Raw genomic sequence first — 18,453 nt, 5'->3', positions numbered from 1 at the left:
GGAGACTGAGCAATTTGAGGTGACTAAACTGCTTGGAGTCACCCTGGATTGTAAACTGTTGTGGTCTAAACATATTGCTACAGTAGATAAGATGGGGAGAAGTCTGTCCATAATAAAGTGTTGCTCCATCTTCTTAACAACACTATCAACAAGGCAGGTCCTACAGGCTCCAGTTTTGTCGCACCTGGACTACTTTTCAGTCGTGTGGTCAGGTGGCACGAAGAGGGACTTAGGAAAATTGGCTCAGAACAGGGCAGCACGGCTGGCCCTTGGATGTACACAGAGAGCAAACATGAATAATATGCATGTCAAACTCTCCTGGCTCAAAGTGGAGGAGAGATTGACTTCATCACTACTTGTAAGAGATATTGACATGTTGAAAGCACCGAGCTGTCTGTTTAAACAACTAGCACACCGCTCAGACACCCATGTATACCCCACAATACATGCCACCAGAGGTATCTTCACAGTTCCCAAGTCCAGAACAGACTATGGGAGGCGCACAGTACTACATAGAGCCATGACTTCATGGAACTCTATTCCACATCAGGTAACTGATGCAAGCAGTAGAATCAGATTAAAAAAACTGATAAAAATACACCTTATTGAACAGAGGGGACTGTGAAGCAACACAAACATAGGCACAGACACATGCATATACACACATCATAACATACGCACTATTTTTAATTTACATTTTTTTATTTCACCTTTATTTATATCCTCTTGAAACTAGGGGGCACTATTTTTATTTTTGGAAAAATAACGTTCCCAAAGTAAACCGCCTATTTCTCAGGACCAGATGCTAGAATATGCATATAATTGACAGCTTAGGATAGAAAACACTCTAAAGTTTCCAAAATTGTCAAAATATTGTCTGTGAGTATAACAGAACTGATATTGCAGGCAAAAGCCTAAGAAAAATCCAATCAGGAAGTGACTCATGTTTTGAAATCGTTGTGTTCCTATGCACCCCTATTGGCCACTGAAAGGGATATCAACCAGATTCCTTTTTCTACATATTCCCTAAAGTGTCTACAGCATTGTGACGTAGTTTCACGCCTTTATGTTGAAGAATGAGCGTAAACGACTACATTGCATAAGTGGCCAGCTGAGGGCTCTCAGAGTGATTCTTGCGTAAAAGACAGAGGTAGTCATTTTTCCTCTTGCTCCTACTGAAAAGCCAATTGTCCCAGTTGATATATTATCGAATAGATATTTGAAAAACACCTTGAGGATTGATTATAAAAATGTTTGCCATGTTTCTGTCGATATTATGGATATAAGTAGATTTTATTTTCGGCGTTGTCGTGACAGCTATTTCCGGTGGATTTCTCAACATAACGTGACAAACAAACGGAGGAATTTTGGGTATAAAAATCATCTTTATGGAAGAAAAGGAACATTTGCTGTCTAACTGGGAGTCTTGTCAGTGAAAACATCCAAAGATCATCAAAGGTAAACAGTTAATTTGATTGCTTTTCTGATTTTCATGACCAAGCTTCCTGCTGCTAGCTGGACATAATGCTATGCTAGGCTATCGATAAATTTATACAAACGCTTGTCTTGCTTTGGCTGTAAAGCATAATTTCAAAATCTGAGATGACAGGGTGGTTAACAAAAGGCTAAGCTGTGTGTCACTATATTTCACTTGTGATTTCATGAATATGAATATTTTCTAGTAATATTTTTTGACCGTTGCGCTATGCTAATTAGTGTAGTTGATGACAATTCTCCTGGATCCGGGATTGGTAGTTCCAAGATTCCAAGATTATTGTTTTGTAGATATGTGGTAATGGAGTAACGGCCTGAGGGCACACACTTAGTGTGTTGTGAAATCAGATATGAATGTATTGTAATTTTTTAAAATTGTGTAACTGCCTTAATTTTGCAGGACCTCAGGAAGCAGCTAATGGGGATCCATAATAAAGACAATTACAAATACCTACCGTCAACCAATCATGTCAGTGTGGAGCTATACAGAACTCTCCACATTGTTATTTTTTTTTGGAGGAGCACGGCAATGTGGTATGGAGCTCAATTTGGCCTCTGCATGCCTCGGAGGCTCTGCAACTACGTCATACCGTCCATATGGTGCCTCCAACCATATTTTCGGATCAAGCATAAAAGCCTATTTATTTTTTAACTCAAAGCAATGAGACCAATCAGTCCTCTATGACAGCAAAATCATAAACAATAGAGTAGGCTAATTAGTCCTTAGTTTTGGGGTTATGCTTAGGTATAGCAATTTGGCTAATCTGTATTTCCAAATTTCAAAGTCCTGTTTTTGAAGATTAAGGGTATTAAATTGGAATGACTTAAAATCTGGTAGTTTTTAGCCTAATCATATTAGAATCTGCAGTAGAATGCAATAGGTTAGAAATAGTCTACTTAACCAACCCATAAAGTAAAATGCAACATCCATTTATAGCCAGCTATGTAAACTCTAACATTAATTTATCCTGCAATAGATGTTCAAATGGTAATACAAATGTTTGTCTTCTGCTAATGCCTCTTAACTAGGTTGACGTTTATTGGGACGAGTCTTGTTCTTTAGGCAGAACTGAGTGATTTTCAGCTGCAAATCCCAAATTTGCTGAATTGTAAAAAACTATTTATTGGGTTGCTTTTTGGTCTTAATTTAAGGTTAGGGTTAGGCATTAGGGTTAGCAGTGTGGTTAAGGTTAGGGCTATTTAAGGTTAGGATTAGGCATAAGGGCTAGCTATGTGGTACGGTTAGGGTTAAGGTTAGGTTTAAAATCAGATTTTATGACTTTGTGGCTGTTCCAACTACTAACCTGCGCCTCTTAAGGGAAAAGTATTCTAAAAGTAACTGAAAGTAATCAAGTAATCAGATTGCGTTACTGAGTTTGGGTAATAAACCAAAAGTTACGTTACTGATTAACATTTTGGACAGGTAACTAGTAACTGTAATGGATTACATTTAGAAAGTAATCTAGTGTACCCAACCTAATGACTTGCTTTTTTTTTAGGAGGTGGATCAGCTTTAATATTGAGGATAGATTGTTGCTTCCATCAATGTAATTGTCTGCATCATTTACAAACCATTTATTTATTTTTGGGGTAAATATATCTATATATATACACATACATCCACATATCTACAGTGGGCTCCAAAATTACTGGCACCCCTGACTGGCAATGCACAAATAATACATAAAAAAAATATAAACAATATAATTACAGAGAAACTCAAAATACCAACACGTGAGAAATTACTGTACTTTATTAATGCTTCAATGGAAGCCACCAAAATCGTACAATTATTTAATGCAAAATACATTTGACCAAAATCAAGGTTTCATAATTATTGGCACTCATAGTGAAACCACCTCTGGAGTCCTTTCCTGTAATGTTTGACAAGGAACACATTTGGAGGGATTTTGGACCATTCCTCTAAGCAGATCCTTTCAAGATCCTTCACATTCTTAGGTTTGCGCTTATCAACTGCTCACAAGTTTTCGATTGGATTGATGTCCGGCGACAGAGATAGCCATGACAGAACATTGATTTTGTTGTCACAGAACCATTTCTGTGTGGATCTTGAGGTATGTTTTGGGTCATTGTCATGTTGGAAAGTCCACCTACGGCCAAGTCCCAGCCTTCTGGCAGAGTGAACCAGATTGTCAGCCAAAATTGCCTGATACTTGGTGGAATTCATTATGTCATCAATCTTAACCAGTGCCCCTGGACCTCTGGAATTAAAACAGCCCCAAAACATCACTGACCCACCAAGGACTGCAATTCTTTCACAGTGTTTATTGGGGATTTTGTTTCTTCTCTCACCATCCTCCTCCCTATCCTGGGGTTTTCAACTGTTCCATATCTTTTGACTTTTTTTATAATTACTCTGACAGTGTTCAATGGTATATTCAATTGTTTGTGGATCTTCTTGTAGCCATTACCAGATTTATAAAGGTCTATGACCATCTGTCCTTTTGAACTGCCAGTTCTTTTGTTTTCTTCATGATGTTGGATGACAAAGGGATATTGCATGCGTGTTACCTCATTTTTATACCCTAGTGAAACAGGAAGTGATGTAATGGCTCAATATAGTTCCTTAAGACTTAGATCAATTAAATAAATTGAATTTAATTCCTGGTTTAATCTTGGTAGATATTATTTACAATAGTATTTAAGGGTGCCATTAATTGTGAAACCTTGATTTGGAGGACGTTCATTTTTTATTAAATCAATAAATTATTTTGGTGGGTTCCATTGAAACATTAATAAATAACAGTATTTCTCACATGTTGGTATATTGAGTTTCCGTCTATAATTATATTGTTTATATTTTTTAAAGTAATGTTCGTGCATTGCCAGTCAGAAGTGCCAGTAATTTTGGAGCCCACTCTGTACACATATAAACATTCATACATATACACATATATATACACACATACATATATGCACATACACTTCTATTTGAATATACCTTCCTTTATTATTCCCCGCAAACCCTACCATCCTTCTCCTAATTGGAGTAAACTAATAAACAATAACACTAACAATTGAAGTCAGAAGTTTACATACACCTTAGCCTAATACATTTAAACTCAGTTTTTCACAATTCCTGGTGTTTAATTCAAGTAAAATATTCCCTGTTTTAGGTCAGTTAGGATCACCACTTGATTTTAAGAATGTGAAATGTCAGAATATAAGTAGAGAGAATTATTTATTCAGCTTTTCTTTCTTTCATCATATTCCCAGTGGGTCAGAAGTTTACATACACTCAATTAGTATTAGGTAGCGTTGCCTTTAAGTAGTTTAACTTGGGTCGAACATTTCGGGTAGCCTTCCACAAGCTTCCCACAATAAGTTGGGTGAATTCTGGCCCACTACTCCTGACAGAGCTGGTGTAACTGAGTCAGGTTTGTAGGCCTCCTTGCTTTCACACGCTTTTTCAGTTCTGCCCACAAATTTTCTATGGGATTGAGGTCAGGGCTTTGTGATGGCCATTCCAATACCTTGACTTTGTTGTCCTTAAGCCATTTTGCCACAACTTTGGAAGCATGTTTGGGGTCATTGTCCATTTGGAAGACCCATTTGCGACCAAGCTTTAACTTCCTGACTGATGTCTTGAGATGTTGCTTCAATATATCCACATCATTTTCTTACCTCATGATGCCATCTATTTTGTGAAGTGCACCATTCCCTCCTGCAGCAAAGCACCCCCACAACATGATGCTGCCACCCCCGTGCTTCACGGTTGGGATGGTGTTCTTCAGCTTGCAAGCATCCCCCCTTTTCCTCCAAACATAACGATGTTCATTATGGCCAAATAGTTCTATTTTTGTTTCATCAGACAAGAAGGACATTTCTCCAAAAAGTACGATCTTTGTCCCCATGTAAAGTTGTAGACCGTAGTCTGGCTTTTGTATGGCGGTTTTGGAGCAGTGGCATCTTCCTTGCTGAGCGGCCTTTCACGTTATGTCGATATAGGTCTCGTTTTACTGTGGATATAGATACTTTTGTACCCGTTTCCTCCAGCATCTTCACAAGGTCCTTTGCTGTTGTTCTGGGATTGATTTGCACTTTTCACACCAAAGGACGTTCATCTCTAGGAGACCGAACATGTCTCCTTCCTGAGCGGTATGATGGCTGTGTGGTCAAATGGTGTTTATACTTGTGTACTATTGTTTGTACAAATGAACATGGTGCCTCTAGGCGTTTGGAAATTGCTCCCAAGGCTAAACCAGACTTGTGGAGATCTACAATGTTTTTTCTGAGCTCTTAGCTGATTTCTTTTGATTTTCCCATGATGTCAAGCAAAGAGGCACTGAGTGTGAAGGTAGGCCTTGAAATACATCCACAGGTACACCTCCAATTTACTTGAATGATGTAAATTAGCCTGTCAGAAGCTTCTAAAGCCATGACATCATTTTCTGGAATTTTCCAAGCTGTTCAAAGGCACAGTCAACTTAGTGTATGTAAACCTCTGACCCACAGGAATTGTGATACAGTGAATTATAAGTGAAATGATCTGTCTGTAAACAATTGTTGGAAAAATGACTTGTGTCATGCACAAAGTAGATGTCCTAACCGACTTGCCAAAACTATAGTTTGTTATCAAGAAATTTGTGGAGTGGTTGAAAAAATAGTTTTAATGACTCCAACCTAAGTGTATGTAAACTTCTGACCTCAACTACAGGTTTCTACTTCCAGCTTATACATACTATTCACTTTTTGCATACAGGATGAATAGATGTAAAGAGGAACTTTCTTGTGACTGGCTGTTGTGGCAGCTGAATTAATTGTCTGGAGGAATAGTGAAGAATGATGGAACAGCAGCTGTCATGTTATATTGTATAATGTGAGCATATAAGGAACAAGGAGCTAGAATTAGCTGTAGCTGAAGACATCCCTCTTATCACCAGTCTTGGGTAATGCAACATTACTGCATATTGGGAAACTTGTTCACATAGATACTCACATTGGACCAATCCTCTCCTTAGCTTGCAGACTTGCTACCACATGTAGGTTTGCAAATAGTGGGATGAGTCAGTGTTGTGGAAGGAGGATGAATTCTTTGGACTTTCATGTTGTACTTTGTACTTTCTTACTGGAGATGCACCAGAAGACAGACTGTGTTATGTCTCAACAAAACAAATGATTTGTTTACACTTTGTGTGTGTATGTGTGTGTGTATATACGTGTGTGTGTGCGTGCCTGCGTGTGTGTGTGTGTTTTGTGTGTCTGTATACATCTTCAGGCATCTGGACTTTAGGAGCTACAGGACATGAACAGGCTGAGGCATGTGCTCACACAGATAACAATCAAACATGGGTAAACTCACAGCTACACTGCTATTTCTCAGAGATATTCCTCCTTGAGATAATGCCAGAAAGGCATGTGACATTTCAAAAGTTCATTCTCTGTTGAAAACACATTAGAGAAACTTAAATGCGCTCAGCTTGGCAGATTCAGTCATACCAGAATTATCACACCTCATAAATTTGTTCTTTCTTTACATCCTAAAGACATTCCCCTACCGTTGGGCCCTTGAGCAAGGCCCTTAACCCAAGAACATGCTCTCCATCCAGGGACGCTGCACTGCAACCTTGACCCTGTGCTTCTCCAAACTGTATGTGTTATGTGTGCTGTCTGGGGTTGGGGGGTGATTAGGAACATGTCCAGGACTCTCTTAATCAGAGCCCTACTGGATTTGAGCTGTTGTGAAGGAAGTTGTCAAGAAAGTGGATTTGTGTTTATATAGGACCTCCCACCCCCACCGACCGTCAACCAATCATGTCAATGCGGAGCTATACGGAGCTCTCAGCAATGTTACAAGATTTGGGTGTTGCACGGCATGGAGCTCAATTTGACCTCTGCATGCCTCTGGAGACTCTGCAATTGTGTCGCACCATCCATACGGTGCCCCCGGCAATATTTTCGGATCAAGCATAAATTGGCTTCTATCCAGAGCGACTTACAGTAGTGAATGCATACATTTTCGTACTGGTCTCAGGTGGGAATCAAACCCGCAACCCTGGCGTTGCAAGTGCGATGCTCTACGAACTGAGCCACACAGGATCAGACGGCTATGGGCCTTAATAGAAGTAGGGCGACTCAAAATAAATCTGTCTGAAAAACAGTGTGCTCAGCAAGAGCCACAAAGCCAATCACACATCAAAAAGATCTGTCGCATGGTCTGTCTGACTTTGTCGGTCTCTCTCTCTCTGCCAGGCCTTGGGACACAGAACAGATACAGATCTTTCTTAGATTGTTCTAGTGGAAAATGCTTTCCCTCATTTCACGCTTTGGTTTCTTCTAATGTGGCTGTTTTTACGTTTCTCTCTATGTGGACTTTAATTATCATTCAGAAACAACAACAGCGATAGGATTTGTAGTCTTAGCTTGACGGAAACATCCAGTTGAAACGTACCAGGTTCTTTAATTCTTTAAAGTTTAATTACAGCCAAACAACGCTGTGTGTGTGCACATGTGTGTGTGTGTGTGTGTGTGACACTTGTGACTTTAGCTGTAAGGCAGTGGCAGGGAGTTGTAGATGTGTGTAACATCCTGTCTCTGGGGCTTGATGCCAGGGGGTTATTACTTTATATGTCATTTATATAACATCTGTACTTGTTTTATATGTCCTTTTATATTGTACCAGCGTACGTACGTATAGCCCTATGACATCATCTACTTACCTGTTAATTCTCTTGCTCACAAGCTGGTGTCCATCAACTTATTCTGTGCCTGTATAGTACAGTTTTTTTTTATTGCTATCTACCTGTCCTGTTAGTTCCTCTATTTCCTTTGTTAGTCTGATCTCTTTTAACCGAAGCTGCTTTTGTTTTAAAGATGAATATTGAATTAATTGAGCTCTAAAGGTACATTTCAAAGTGTCCCATACAATAAGGGGATCGGATGTGCCTATGTCATGCAGGAAAATGTCAGTTCTAAAATATTTTGTATTAGTTAAGAGCCAATTGTCCTCCAGTAGGCTTTGATTTCATTTCCAATATCCCTACCAAGTGGAAATTCTGTAAGAGTTATGTGGAGGCCAATTAGATGATGGTTCGATCGCATTCTGTCTCCTATCAACACTTTTGAAAAAACTTTTGGTGCCAGTGAGAATGAAACTAGCTTGATGAATAATAATAATAATATAATATAATAATATTGATTAAGCCTCCTCCATATCTCACTAGGTCCGGGTTTGTTAGCCTCCATGTATCCACCAGGTCTAATGTGCCCATAATATTTGTTATCTCCTTAAGTGCATAAGGGTGATAGTTTGTAGTGTGATTTCCTTTATGGTCCATTGAAGTACCTAAAACCGTATATTGGATGACTGGCATTCATATTCCATTCACTCGGCTCAATGTAACATCGATAGGTTTAGGCTACTGCATGATACTCAAATTGTCCCTGTTACCATCATGGGGTTGCTCGTCATGAGGGAGAGAGATAAACAAAATAGGGATGTTGTGTTGTAGGCCTAATTTGGAATGACTGGCTCAGCATTGCAGGGTTTACTCACAACCAGGTTGTTATCTTGGAGGCCCTGAAGAGCTGGTTGTTAATGTAGAGCTTGTCCAACGCCAGGTGCACTTTCTGGCCCTGTGGTGTTTAAGAATAGTGTAAAGAACCCGTCTACATTCCACGATCTCTGAAGAATATTGTTAATTGATAGATAAATTGTTTCCGCATAGCCGCGGGAAGTGGAGGTGCTGAGCCTGCTGCAGCACCCCCTGAAAAATCAGAATGTTTATTTATTTTTATAACAAATATTTTTTGGAGAATTTTTTTTTGTTTTCTCACAAAAGTAGTGCACTGGACCTTTTAATAGTCCTGTATTAGCGGACCGATACAGCCGTCTACAGCATGGGCAAAATGTTTTTTTTGTCCTGCACCCCTACCCCCAAACGAGCGCAGCACTCCAACCCCCAAACTACTTCCCGCTGCTATATCCTTCAGGTCCCTTCCTCTTCCCAGCACTGTCACTTAATTTTGTAACGGGTTAACCGGGTTAACCTTGCAACAACAGGTCTGTCGGGTCTGTTCCCTGCCAAAACGGTGGGCCCTTTGGTAATCCACATTTTACCGTGTTCCTCCGTCATCCTGAGTTGTTCTTTCAAGTAGTCTTTGTTTTGCTCTTCCTCCACCCCTATCATAACAATATTGTGCCTCATGCATCTGCATTTTATATCTAGAATTGCAGCCCTCATTTATTTGTTATCATCCTGTAGTTTTGTGGCATGGAGTGTTTCATTTTCTGCCATTATTTGCTGTATTAAGCTGTTATTAGACTCCACCGATACTTTTTCTGCTATTGCTCCAGGGATCAAATCCAGCTTTTTCAATTGCTCGTTCATGTTTTTCAAAGCAGCTGTCGTCTTTGGCGAATGTTGTTGGGTAACCTTCTTCAGTCTAACCGTCCATTGTGATAGAACGTTTGGTCGGCCACAACTCCTCTCCTCCTCAGTACTGCTCTTTCCTGCTTTGTCTGTTGACTTAGAGAATTGCATTGCTAAATCTTATGATATGCTAAGTCTGGTATCTCTTTAAATTTGCTTCCTTCTTTTAATTGATGGCTAAATTACAATTTCAAACAATCAATAAGGACACAGGTTTGAAGCTCAGCACGTCACTGCCACCTACCACGTCACATCTGCTCAATCTGATGATGATGAGACCATTATTAATAATGACAAATATAAAGTTCCCATGATGAAAGCTTCAATGTGAATACGTTATACTACTCAAACCAAGTTTAACGTGAGAAGATGCATTAAGACCAGCCTTACTGATTGAACTTACATTAACTAGATTAGTCATACAACACATCATACATGTATGACACATACAGTACTGTACTGTAACCTTGACCTATACTGTAGCTGTTGGCATCATTTGAAAATGGTTGTCTAGAAATGCTGGCAATACTCATGGATCTTTGCCCTTGCCTGTGGTTTCATATCTCAGATGCTGAAATCACTAGTACTGTATGAGCCTGGTTCCTCTCAAGGTTTCTGACTGCTAGAGACTTTTCCCTCACCAATGTGCTTCTGCTTGCTTTTTTAGGGTCTAGGCCGGGTTACTGTAAAGCACTTTGAGACAACTGTTTGGGCGTTATAAATACATTTGATTGATCTATTGACTGATTTATGGTATCCTCTGTGTCCTCTGCTCCATCCAGTTGGGTGTTTATCTATGAGAAAGGCTACCAGTCGACAGACACGGCCGTGAGTTCTGTCTTTACGAAGATGAAAGGGGTGGGCTACACCAACGTGGATGGAGAGGAGAGGGTCTGGGACATGGTCGACTACGTCTTCCCTGAACAGGTGGGTCATTGGCTAATATCTTCCTTGAACAGGTGGCTGTGTGTGTTGACGAACAACACTAGTACTGTAATGAATGAGAAACTGAATGAATGACCTGAAAGGTCACATATCATTACACCCTCTAGGAACTGAGCCTCACAGTACATCTACCAGTGTGCTGTAATACTAGTGCAATAGCAATGCGTAATAAAGTACTACAGCGAGGTTCATGCAGGGAAGTCAGACAGATGGTGTCTGACAGATTGAAGAAGGAGGAAATGAAGAAGGTGAAGAACATGAACTGTGGTATCGTGTGATATCATTGTCAACACACAGGTGTGAGAGTGAAACTGTACCTAACTTTCATCAGTAGTTCCTTTGCACGCATCCTGATCCTGCACACACATTAGGCAAATACAGAGACAAGCAGAAGAGTCTCTGTAAACACAGTGACATTGTTTGCCTAAGTGTAGTCAGCTCATGTTGACCGTGACTAAGCAATAAAGAGATACAAAGAAGACACTACTGTTTACTCTGAGGGGTGTGGCCATGATGGGTCTATTTAATTCAGAACCAACCAGTTCGACTGATGGTTAGGAGTAAGGAGATCAATGACCAAAAACAGCAAGAAGGTCAAACACACAAGATTATACAGCCTGTGATCTTATATGAGTATCTATTTGCAAGGTATTTACCGGAAGATGACATTGTCTGCTTTCATAATATATGGTATATGTTAACTTATTCAAGGTCTTTACCTGAAGATTACCTTGTCTGTTATTTATTTATGTAACCTTTATTTAACTAAGTCAGTTAAGAACAAATTGTCATAATATATGGTATCTGTTAACTTATTCAAGGTATCTACCTGAGATGAACTTGTCTGTTATCAAAATATATCAAATCAAAGTTGATTTGTCATGTGCGCCGAATACAACAGCGCCGAATTACAGTGAAATGCTTACTTACAGGCTCTAACCAATAGTGAAAAAAATGTATTAGGTGAACAATAGGTAAGTAAAGACATAAAACAACAGTAAAAAGACAGGCTACATACAGTAGAGAGGCTATAAGAGTAGCGAGGCTACATACAGACACCGGTTAGTCAGGCTGATTTGAGGTAGTATGTACATGCAGATATGGTTAAGGTGACAATGCATATATGATGAACAGAGAGTAGAAGTAGCGTAAAAGAGGGGTTGGCGGGTGGTGGGTGGCAGGACACAATGCAGATAGACCGGTTAGCTAATGTGCGGGAGCACTGGTTGGTCGGCCCAATTGAGGTAGTATGTACTGTACATGTGTAGTTAAAGTGACTATGCATATATGATAAACGGAGAGTAGCAGCAGCGTAAAATAGGTGTTGGGGGGGCACACAATGCAAATAGTCCGGGAAGCCATTTGATTACCTGTTCAGGAGTCTTATGGCTTGGGGGTAAAAACTGTTAAGAAGCCTTTTTGTCCTTGACTTGGCACTCCGGTACCGCTTGCCATGCGGTAGTAGAGAGAACAGTCTATGACTGGGGTGGCTGGGGTCTTTGACAATTTTTAGGGCCTTCCTCTGACACCACCTGGTGTAGAGGTCCTGGATGGCAGGCAGCTTAGCCCCAGTGCAGTACTGGGCTGTACGCAGTACCCACTGTAGTGCCTTGCGGTCAGAGGCCGAGCAATTGCCATACCAGGCAGTGATGCAACCAGTCATGGTGCTCTCGATATTGCAGCTGTAGAACCCTTTGAGGATCTCAGGACCCATGCCAAATCTTTTTAGTTTCTTAAGTGGGAATAGGCTTTGTCGTGCCCTCTTCACGACTGTCTGTGTGTTTGGACCATTCTAGTTTGGACCATTCTAGTTTGTTGATGTGGACACCAAGGAACAGCATTCTCACATAAGTGTTCCTTTTGTCCTGGTGGGAAATGGCAGGCAGTGTGGAGTGAAAGAGAGATTGCATCATCTGTGAATCTGTTTGGGCGGTATGCAAATTGGAGTGGGTCTAGGGTTTCTGGGATAATGGTATTGATGTGAGCCATTACCAACCTTTCAAAGCACTTCATGGCTTCGGACGCGAGTGCTACGGATCTGTAGTCATTTAGGCAGGTTGCCTTTGTGTTCTTGGGCACAGGCACTATGGCGGTCTGCTTGAAATATGTTGGTATTAGACTCAATCAGGGACATGTTGAAAATGTCAGTGAAGACACCTGCCAGTTGGTCAGCACATGCCCGGAGCACACATCCTGGTAATCCGTCTGGCCCCGCAGCCTTGTGTATATTGACCTGTTTAAAGGTCTTACTCAAGTCGGCTACGGAGAGCATGATCACACAGTCGTCCGGAACAGCTGATGCTCTAATGCATGCATCAGTGTTGCTTGCCTCGAAGCGAGCATAGAAGGGATTTAACTCGTCTGGTAGGCTTGTGTCACTGGGCAGCCCGCGGCTGTGCTTCCCTTTGTAGTCTGTAATAGTTTGCAAGCCCTGCCACATAAGACGAGCGTCGGAGCCGGTGTAGTATGATTCAATCTTAGCCCTGTATTGACGCTTTGCCTGTTTGATGGTTCGTCGCAGGGCATAGCAGGATTTCTTGTAAGCTTTCGGGTTAGAGACCCGCACCTTGAAAGCGGCAGCTCTACCTTTTAGCTCAGTGCGATTGTTGCCTGTAATCCATGGCTTCTGGTTGGGGTATGTACGTACAGTCACTGTGGGGACGACGTCCTCGATGCACTTATTGATAAAACCAGTGACTGATGTGGTGACTTCTTAATGCCATCGGAAGAATCCCGGAACATGTTCCAGTCTGTGATAGCAAAACAGCCCTGTAGTTCAGCATCTGCTTCATCTGACCACTTTTTTATAGTCCGAGTCACTGGTGATTCCTGCTTTAATTTTTGCTTGTAAGCAGGAATCAGGAGGATAGAGTTGTGGTCGGATTTACCAAATGGAGGGCGAGGGAGAGCTTTGTACGCGTCTCTGTGTGTGGAGTACAGGTGATCTAGAATTATTTTGCACATTTAACATGTTGATAGAAATTTGGTAGAACTGATTTGTTTCCCTGTATTAAAGGTTCCGGCCACTAGGAGCGCCACCTCTGGGTGAGTGGTTTCCTGTTTGCTTATTTCCTTATACAGCTGACTGAGTGCGGTCTTAGTGCCAGCATGGTGGTAAATTAACAGCCACGAAAGTATATCTGAAAACTCTCTAGGCAAGTAGTGGTATATGGTATCTGTTAACTTATTCAAGGTGTTTACCTGAAGATTACCTTGTCTGTTATCATAATATATGGTATATGTTCACTTATTCAAGGTATTTACATGAGTCTCATGGTCATTTCCAAAACAATGTAATTGACACTGGTTATACAGTACTGATTGAGTGATTCAACATTGTATTACACCCAAAGGTATTTATTTTCTAGATATTGAAATAGGCAGTATATTGAGCAGTTTTATAGTAGTAGTAGTATTAATAGTAGTAGTAAAAGCTGTCTTGTACTACTGTAACTACACAGACATGTCTTAATATAACATTCATCTACAAAGAAATTATATTGACTCTAACTGCACTATCAATTACAGTGGGGCAAAAAAGTATTTAGTCAGCCACCAATTGTGCAAGTTCTCCCACTTAAAAAGATGAGGCCTGTAATTTTCATCATAGGTACACTTCAACTATGACAGACAAAATGAGAAAAAAATCCAGAAAATCACATTGTAGGATTTTGTATGAATTTATTTGCAAATTATGGTGGAAAATAAGTATTTGGTCAATAACAAAAGTTTATCTCAATATTTTGTTATATACCCTTTGTTGGCAATGCCAGAGGTCAAACGTTTTCTGTATGTCTTCACAAGGTTTTCACACACTTTTGCTGGTATTTTGGCCCATTCCTCCATGCAGATCTCCTCTAGAGCGGTGATGTTTTGCGGCTGTTGCTGGGCAACACGGACTTTCAACTACCTCCAAAGATTGTCTATGAGGTTGAGATTTGGAGACTGGCTAGGCCACTCCAGGACCTTGAAATGCTTCTTACGAAGCCACTCCTTCGTTGCCCGGGCGGTGTGTTTGGGATCATTGTCATGCTGAATGACCCAGCCATGTTTCATCTTCAATGCCGTTGCTGATGGTAGGCTTTGTTACTTTGGTCCCAGCTCTCTGCAGGTCATTCACTAGGTCCCCCCGTGTGGTTCTGGGATTTTTGCTCACCGTTCTTGTGATCATTTTGACCCCACGTTGTGAGATCTTGCGTGGAGCCCCAGATCGAGGGAGATTATCTGTGGTCTTGTATGTCTTCCATTTCCTAATAATTGCTCCCACAGTTGATTTCTTCAAACCAAGCTGCTTACCTATTGCAGATTCAGTCTTCCCAGCCTGGTGCAGGTCTACAATTTTGATTCTGGTGTCCTTTGACAGCTCTTTGGTCTTGGCCATAGTGGAGATTGGAGTGTGACTGTTTGAGGTTGTGGACAGGTGTCTTTTATACCAATAACAAGTTCAAACAGGTGCCATTAATACAGGTAACTTCTTCCTTGTTTGTAGGTGACCAAATACTTATTTTCCACCATAATTTGCAAATAAATTAATAAAAAATCCTACAATGTGATTTTCTGGATTTTTTTCTCATTTTGTCTGTCATAGTTGAAGTGTACCTATGATGAAAATTACAGACCTCTCATCTTTTTAAGTGGGAGAACTTGCACAATTGGTGGCTGACTAAATACTTTTTGCCCCACTGTAGATGCCATTGTGGTACTGCCTTAACAGGAATCAATGTAATTGACAGGAATCGATGTAATAACATCTGTCTTTGCATGATAATAACCACTTCCCGAAGTGGTCATAAGTCGGTGACTTGGCATCATGTGACCGAATTACACAAGCATGCCATCCAGACCTGTGTTGAAATACTATTTAAGATCTTTCAAATACTTTGAGTGTTTACTTTAGCCTGCCTGGAGTGTCAGGTGGCTGGGGTTTGTACTTTGGAGATGTTAGACTTTGCTGTTGATTCCATTACAACAGGGAAGCTCAATCAAGCACAGATAAAGTGTAAATCAAGCAGAGCTAAATGGCGTCAAATAGTATTTGAACCTAGGTCAGATGCCATCTAATGCTGTTACCCAGGCAGGAAGACTCCAGTACCAGTCCTTATTAATTCAGGGCCACATGTCCTGTGCTTTATATGGCCTCTACATATGAGTTAGTTTACATTAACATGTACGACATCCTGGTCGACACTCGAGAGAAGGCCAATAGAATGAAACAGGAGAGCGAGGGTCATAGAAATGCAATTACTAGTACAAGAAAAAGTCCCTCAGACCAGCGCTATTCGACTGCACCTTCATGTAATTCAGTATTTCTGTTGCATGGCGGGGGATTTTGATCTGTTACAAAAACAACAGCGACAAAAGGTTTGTCACATAACATGGAGAGATGACCTGCAGGTCTGTGAAAGGTAATAACTTTTTAAATGACAACTGATTTCACCTCATGACCTTCTGATGTGATGACATTTACAGGTAAAAATATATCCGGTAGCAGACCTTGTTGTTCCCATAGGGAATGGATGGAGGATCGTTATATATGCAGGTCAAATTCAAATCATTCGATATGCTTTCATAACAAGGTCAATGTTGCCAAAGCGAAGTGATACAATAATAATTATGAAAACAAGTGACAACAATAACAATAGTGGCTATAATACTAAAGAAAAACAAATGGCTTCAAACTGTGTGATTGTCACATTTAAAGATACTATTATAATCTCTCCGTGTCTCTGTCTCTCTAGCCCTGTTTTTACATGGTGCTAACATGGGTCCTTTGTCCTGATCTTGTCTACATGATTGTGCCCACATTTCCAGAAATGTTTCTGTTATCTCTGCACTGTGTCTGCATTGCCTGATTACTTCCTTTATGCAAATTATTTCACAGGTATTTCTTCAAAATAATATGTATTTATTTATTGTAAGACATATTGATGTAATCAGTCAATGCTACCACCTGTCAATGATTTTAGAGGGCTAAATAATGAAGATTTAAATAGTTTTTCTGTTCAGATCTGTCTACACTTGTAAGATATCCAGACACAATGCGTATCTGACTACCTCTGGATGTGGGCAGGATGATCTGATCACAATCGGATCACAATGTGTATTTTGATTGTCTACAACTGTCTAAAAATGTGGGCACAATCAGAATGTAGACAAGATAAGAACAAAAGACGCAAGTTAGAACCAAGTGTAAATGGGGCTTTTCTCTCTCGTACCTCAGGGAGACTCATCTTTTGTGGTGATGACCAACTACATTATAACCAAAGGTCAGAAGATGGGAAAATGTCCTGAGGTATGTCAACTCATCTCAAAAGTGTTTATTGGATTTTCTGTATCTCTTTGTATATCTTTCTGACATGAATGTATTTTCATAAATACTAAAGCTAAATGGAAAGTACATCATATCAGCTCATCTGCTTTCATTGTGAGATGCTGTCAATGACACATGTAGAGAAGAAAAATTATAATACATTTGCACAGAGATCATCAATCAGGAAAATGTGGTCTAAACAGTCTTTTATTGACCTATTGTATCATGTTTCGTACACACACACACACACACACACACACACACACACACACACACACACACACAAAAAAAAAAACATTGACTCTAACTCCTTCCTGTGTTTCAGCTCACAGAACCCAGGTATCTCTGCAACTCCGACTCAGACTGTGAAAGAGGGATAATAGAACGTACGGGACATGGTAAAGTCCTGACGGCATGGCAGTGTGACAGTGTGACACAGTCCCACTCACTTACTTAGTGTTTGTCAACTTCTGGTCGGTGGACCAGCGTTGGTTCATGGCACATTGCTGGCCGGTCCTGGCCAGTTCCTGAGATGGTTAACTGAACTGAACATATAGTCAGTTCTACAGTGCTAGCAGGTTGTCCTCCAAATGAGGAAGAGGTATAGTTTGCCGGTCCCTGACACAAGACGGCCATAGCTTGTCGGTCCCTGGTATAAAAAGGTTGAGAAACACTGCACTAACTAACCCTCTTCACTACCTACCTAGCCAAACTAACCATTCTTCACTGCCACTACCACAACCCTCCCCACCTGACTACTCACACTGGCCATCTATAACTACAATAAGGGATAAACAACAAAGGGATGTGAGTTCAGTGCAAATAATTCAGTCCTTCGTAGTCTATCCTTTACCTTGTTCAATTATTACTACTGTATGTATTGGATTCTAATTACTTGTAATCAGAATCAGGTGTTGTTTAACATGGCACACGATTTCACTTGTCAGAGAGCTAAAAACCTTGTCAGTGAGATAAGTGTTCAGGTTGTATCATCATTGTTTCCCTGCCCAAAGTCATGCATGCAAGAAGAAAAAGTAGGCTTGATTTCAGATCAACAACTTTCCATGTTCTTAGCAACATGACGCAGGGTGGTTGAGCGCCTTGGCTCACCATTATATTAAAGCATGCAAACAGAGTCCCACACACACATATTATGCATACATGCACACAACCACTGCCTTCCGTTCTACAAGCTAAGTAAAATCGACGACCTACGAGGAAGATTAAACTACCAACGGGACATTAAAAACTGTAATATCTTACGCTTCATGGAGTCATGGCTGAACGAAGACATTATCAACATACAGCTGG

At 40.6% G+C, this 18,453-nt stretch overlaps 1 protein-coding gene across 6 annotated transcripts in view; it reads left to right on the top strand.

The window, feature by feature from the left end:
* The window catches only part of LOC110537827 (P2X purinoceptor 1), a 52,646-nt gene that overhangs the window by 8,767 nt on the left and 25,426 nt on the right, over positions 1-18,453 (top strand). For 5 of the 6 annotated variants that reach the window (XR_005035031.1, XR_002475681.2, XM_021624244.2 and 2 more), the window contains exons 2-4: positions 10,670-10,814; positions 17,053-17,124; positions 17,468-17,540. Coding sequence is in view for 4 of the 6 variants with exons in the window: in XM_021624244.2 (XP_021479919.1) it covers positions 10,670-10,814; positions 17,053-17,124; positions 17,468-17,540 (290 nt within the window). In the remaining 2 variants the exon portion in view is untranslated. The remainder of the gene's footprint in view (positions 1-10,669; positions 10,815-17,052; positions 17,125-17,467; positions 17,541-18,453) is intronic. The other variant, XM_036937859.1, reaches the window with a different exon arrangement.

This window comes from Oncorhynchus mykiss, chromosome 12 (assembly GCF_013265735.2).
Source record: "Oncorhynchus mykiss isolate Arlee chromosome 12, USDA_OmykA_1.1, whole genome shotgun sequence".
In the NCBI taxonomy this organism is placed as follows: domain Eukaryota; kingdom Metazoa; phylum Chordata; class Actinopteri; order Salmoniformes; family Salmonidae; genus Oncorhynchus; species Oncorhynchus mykiss.
This window is presented reverse-complemented; position numbering and strand designations above follow the sequence as displayed.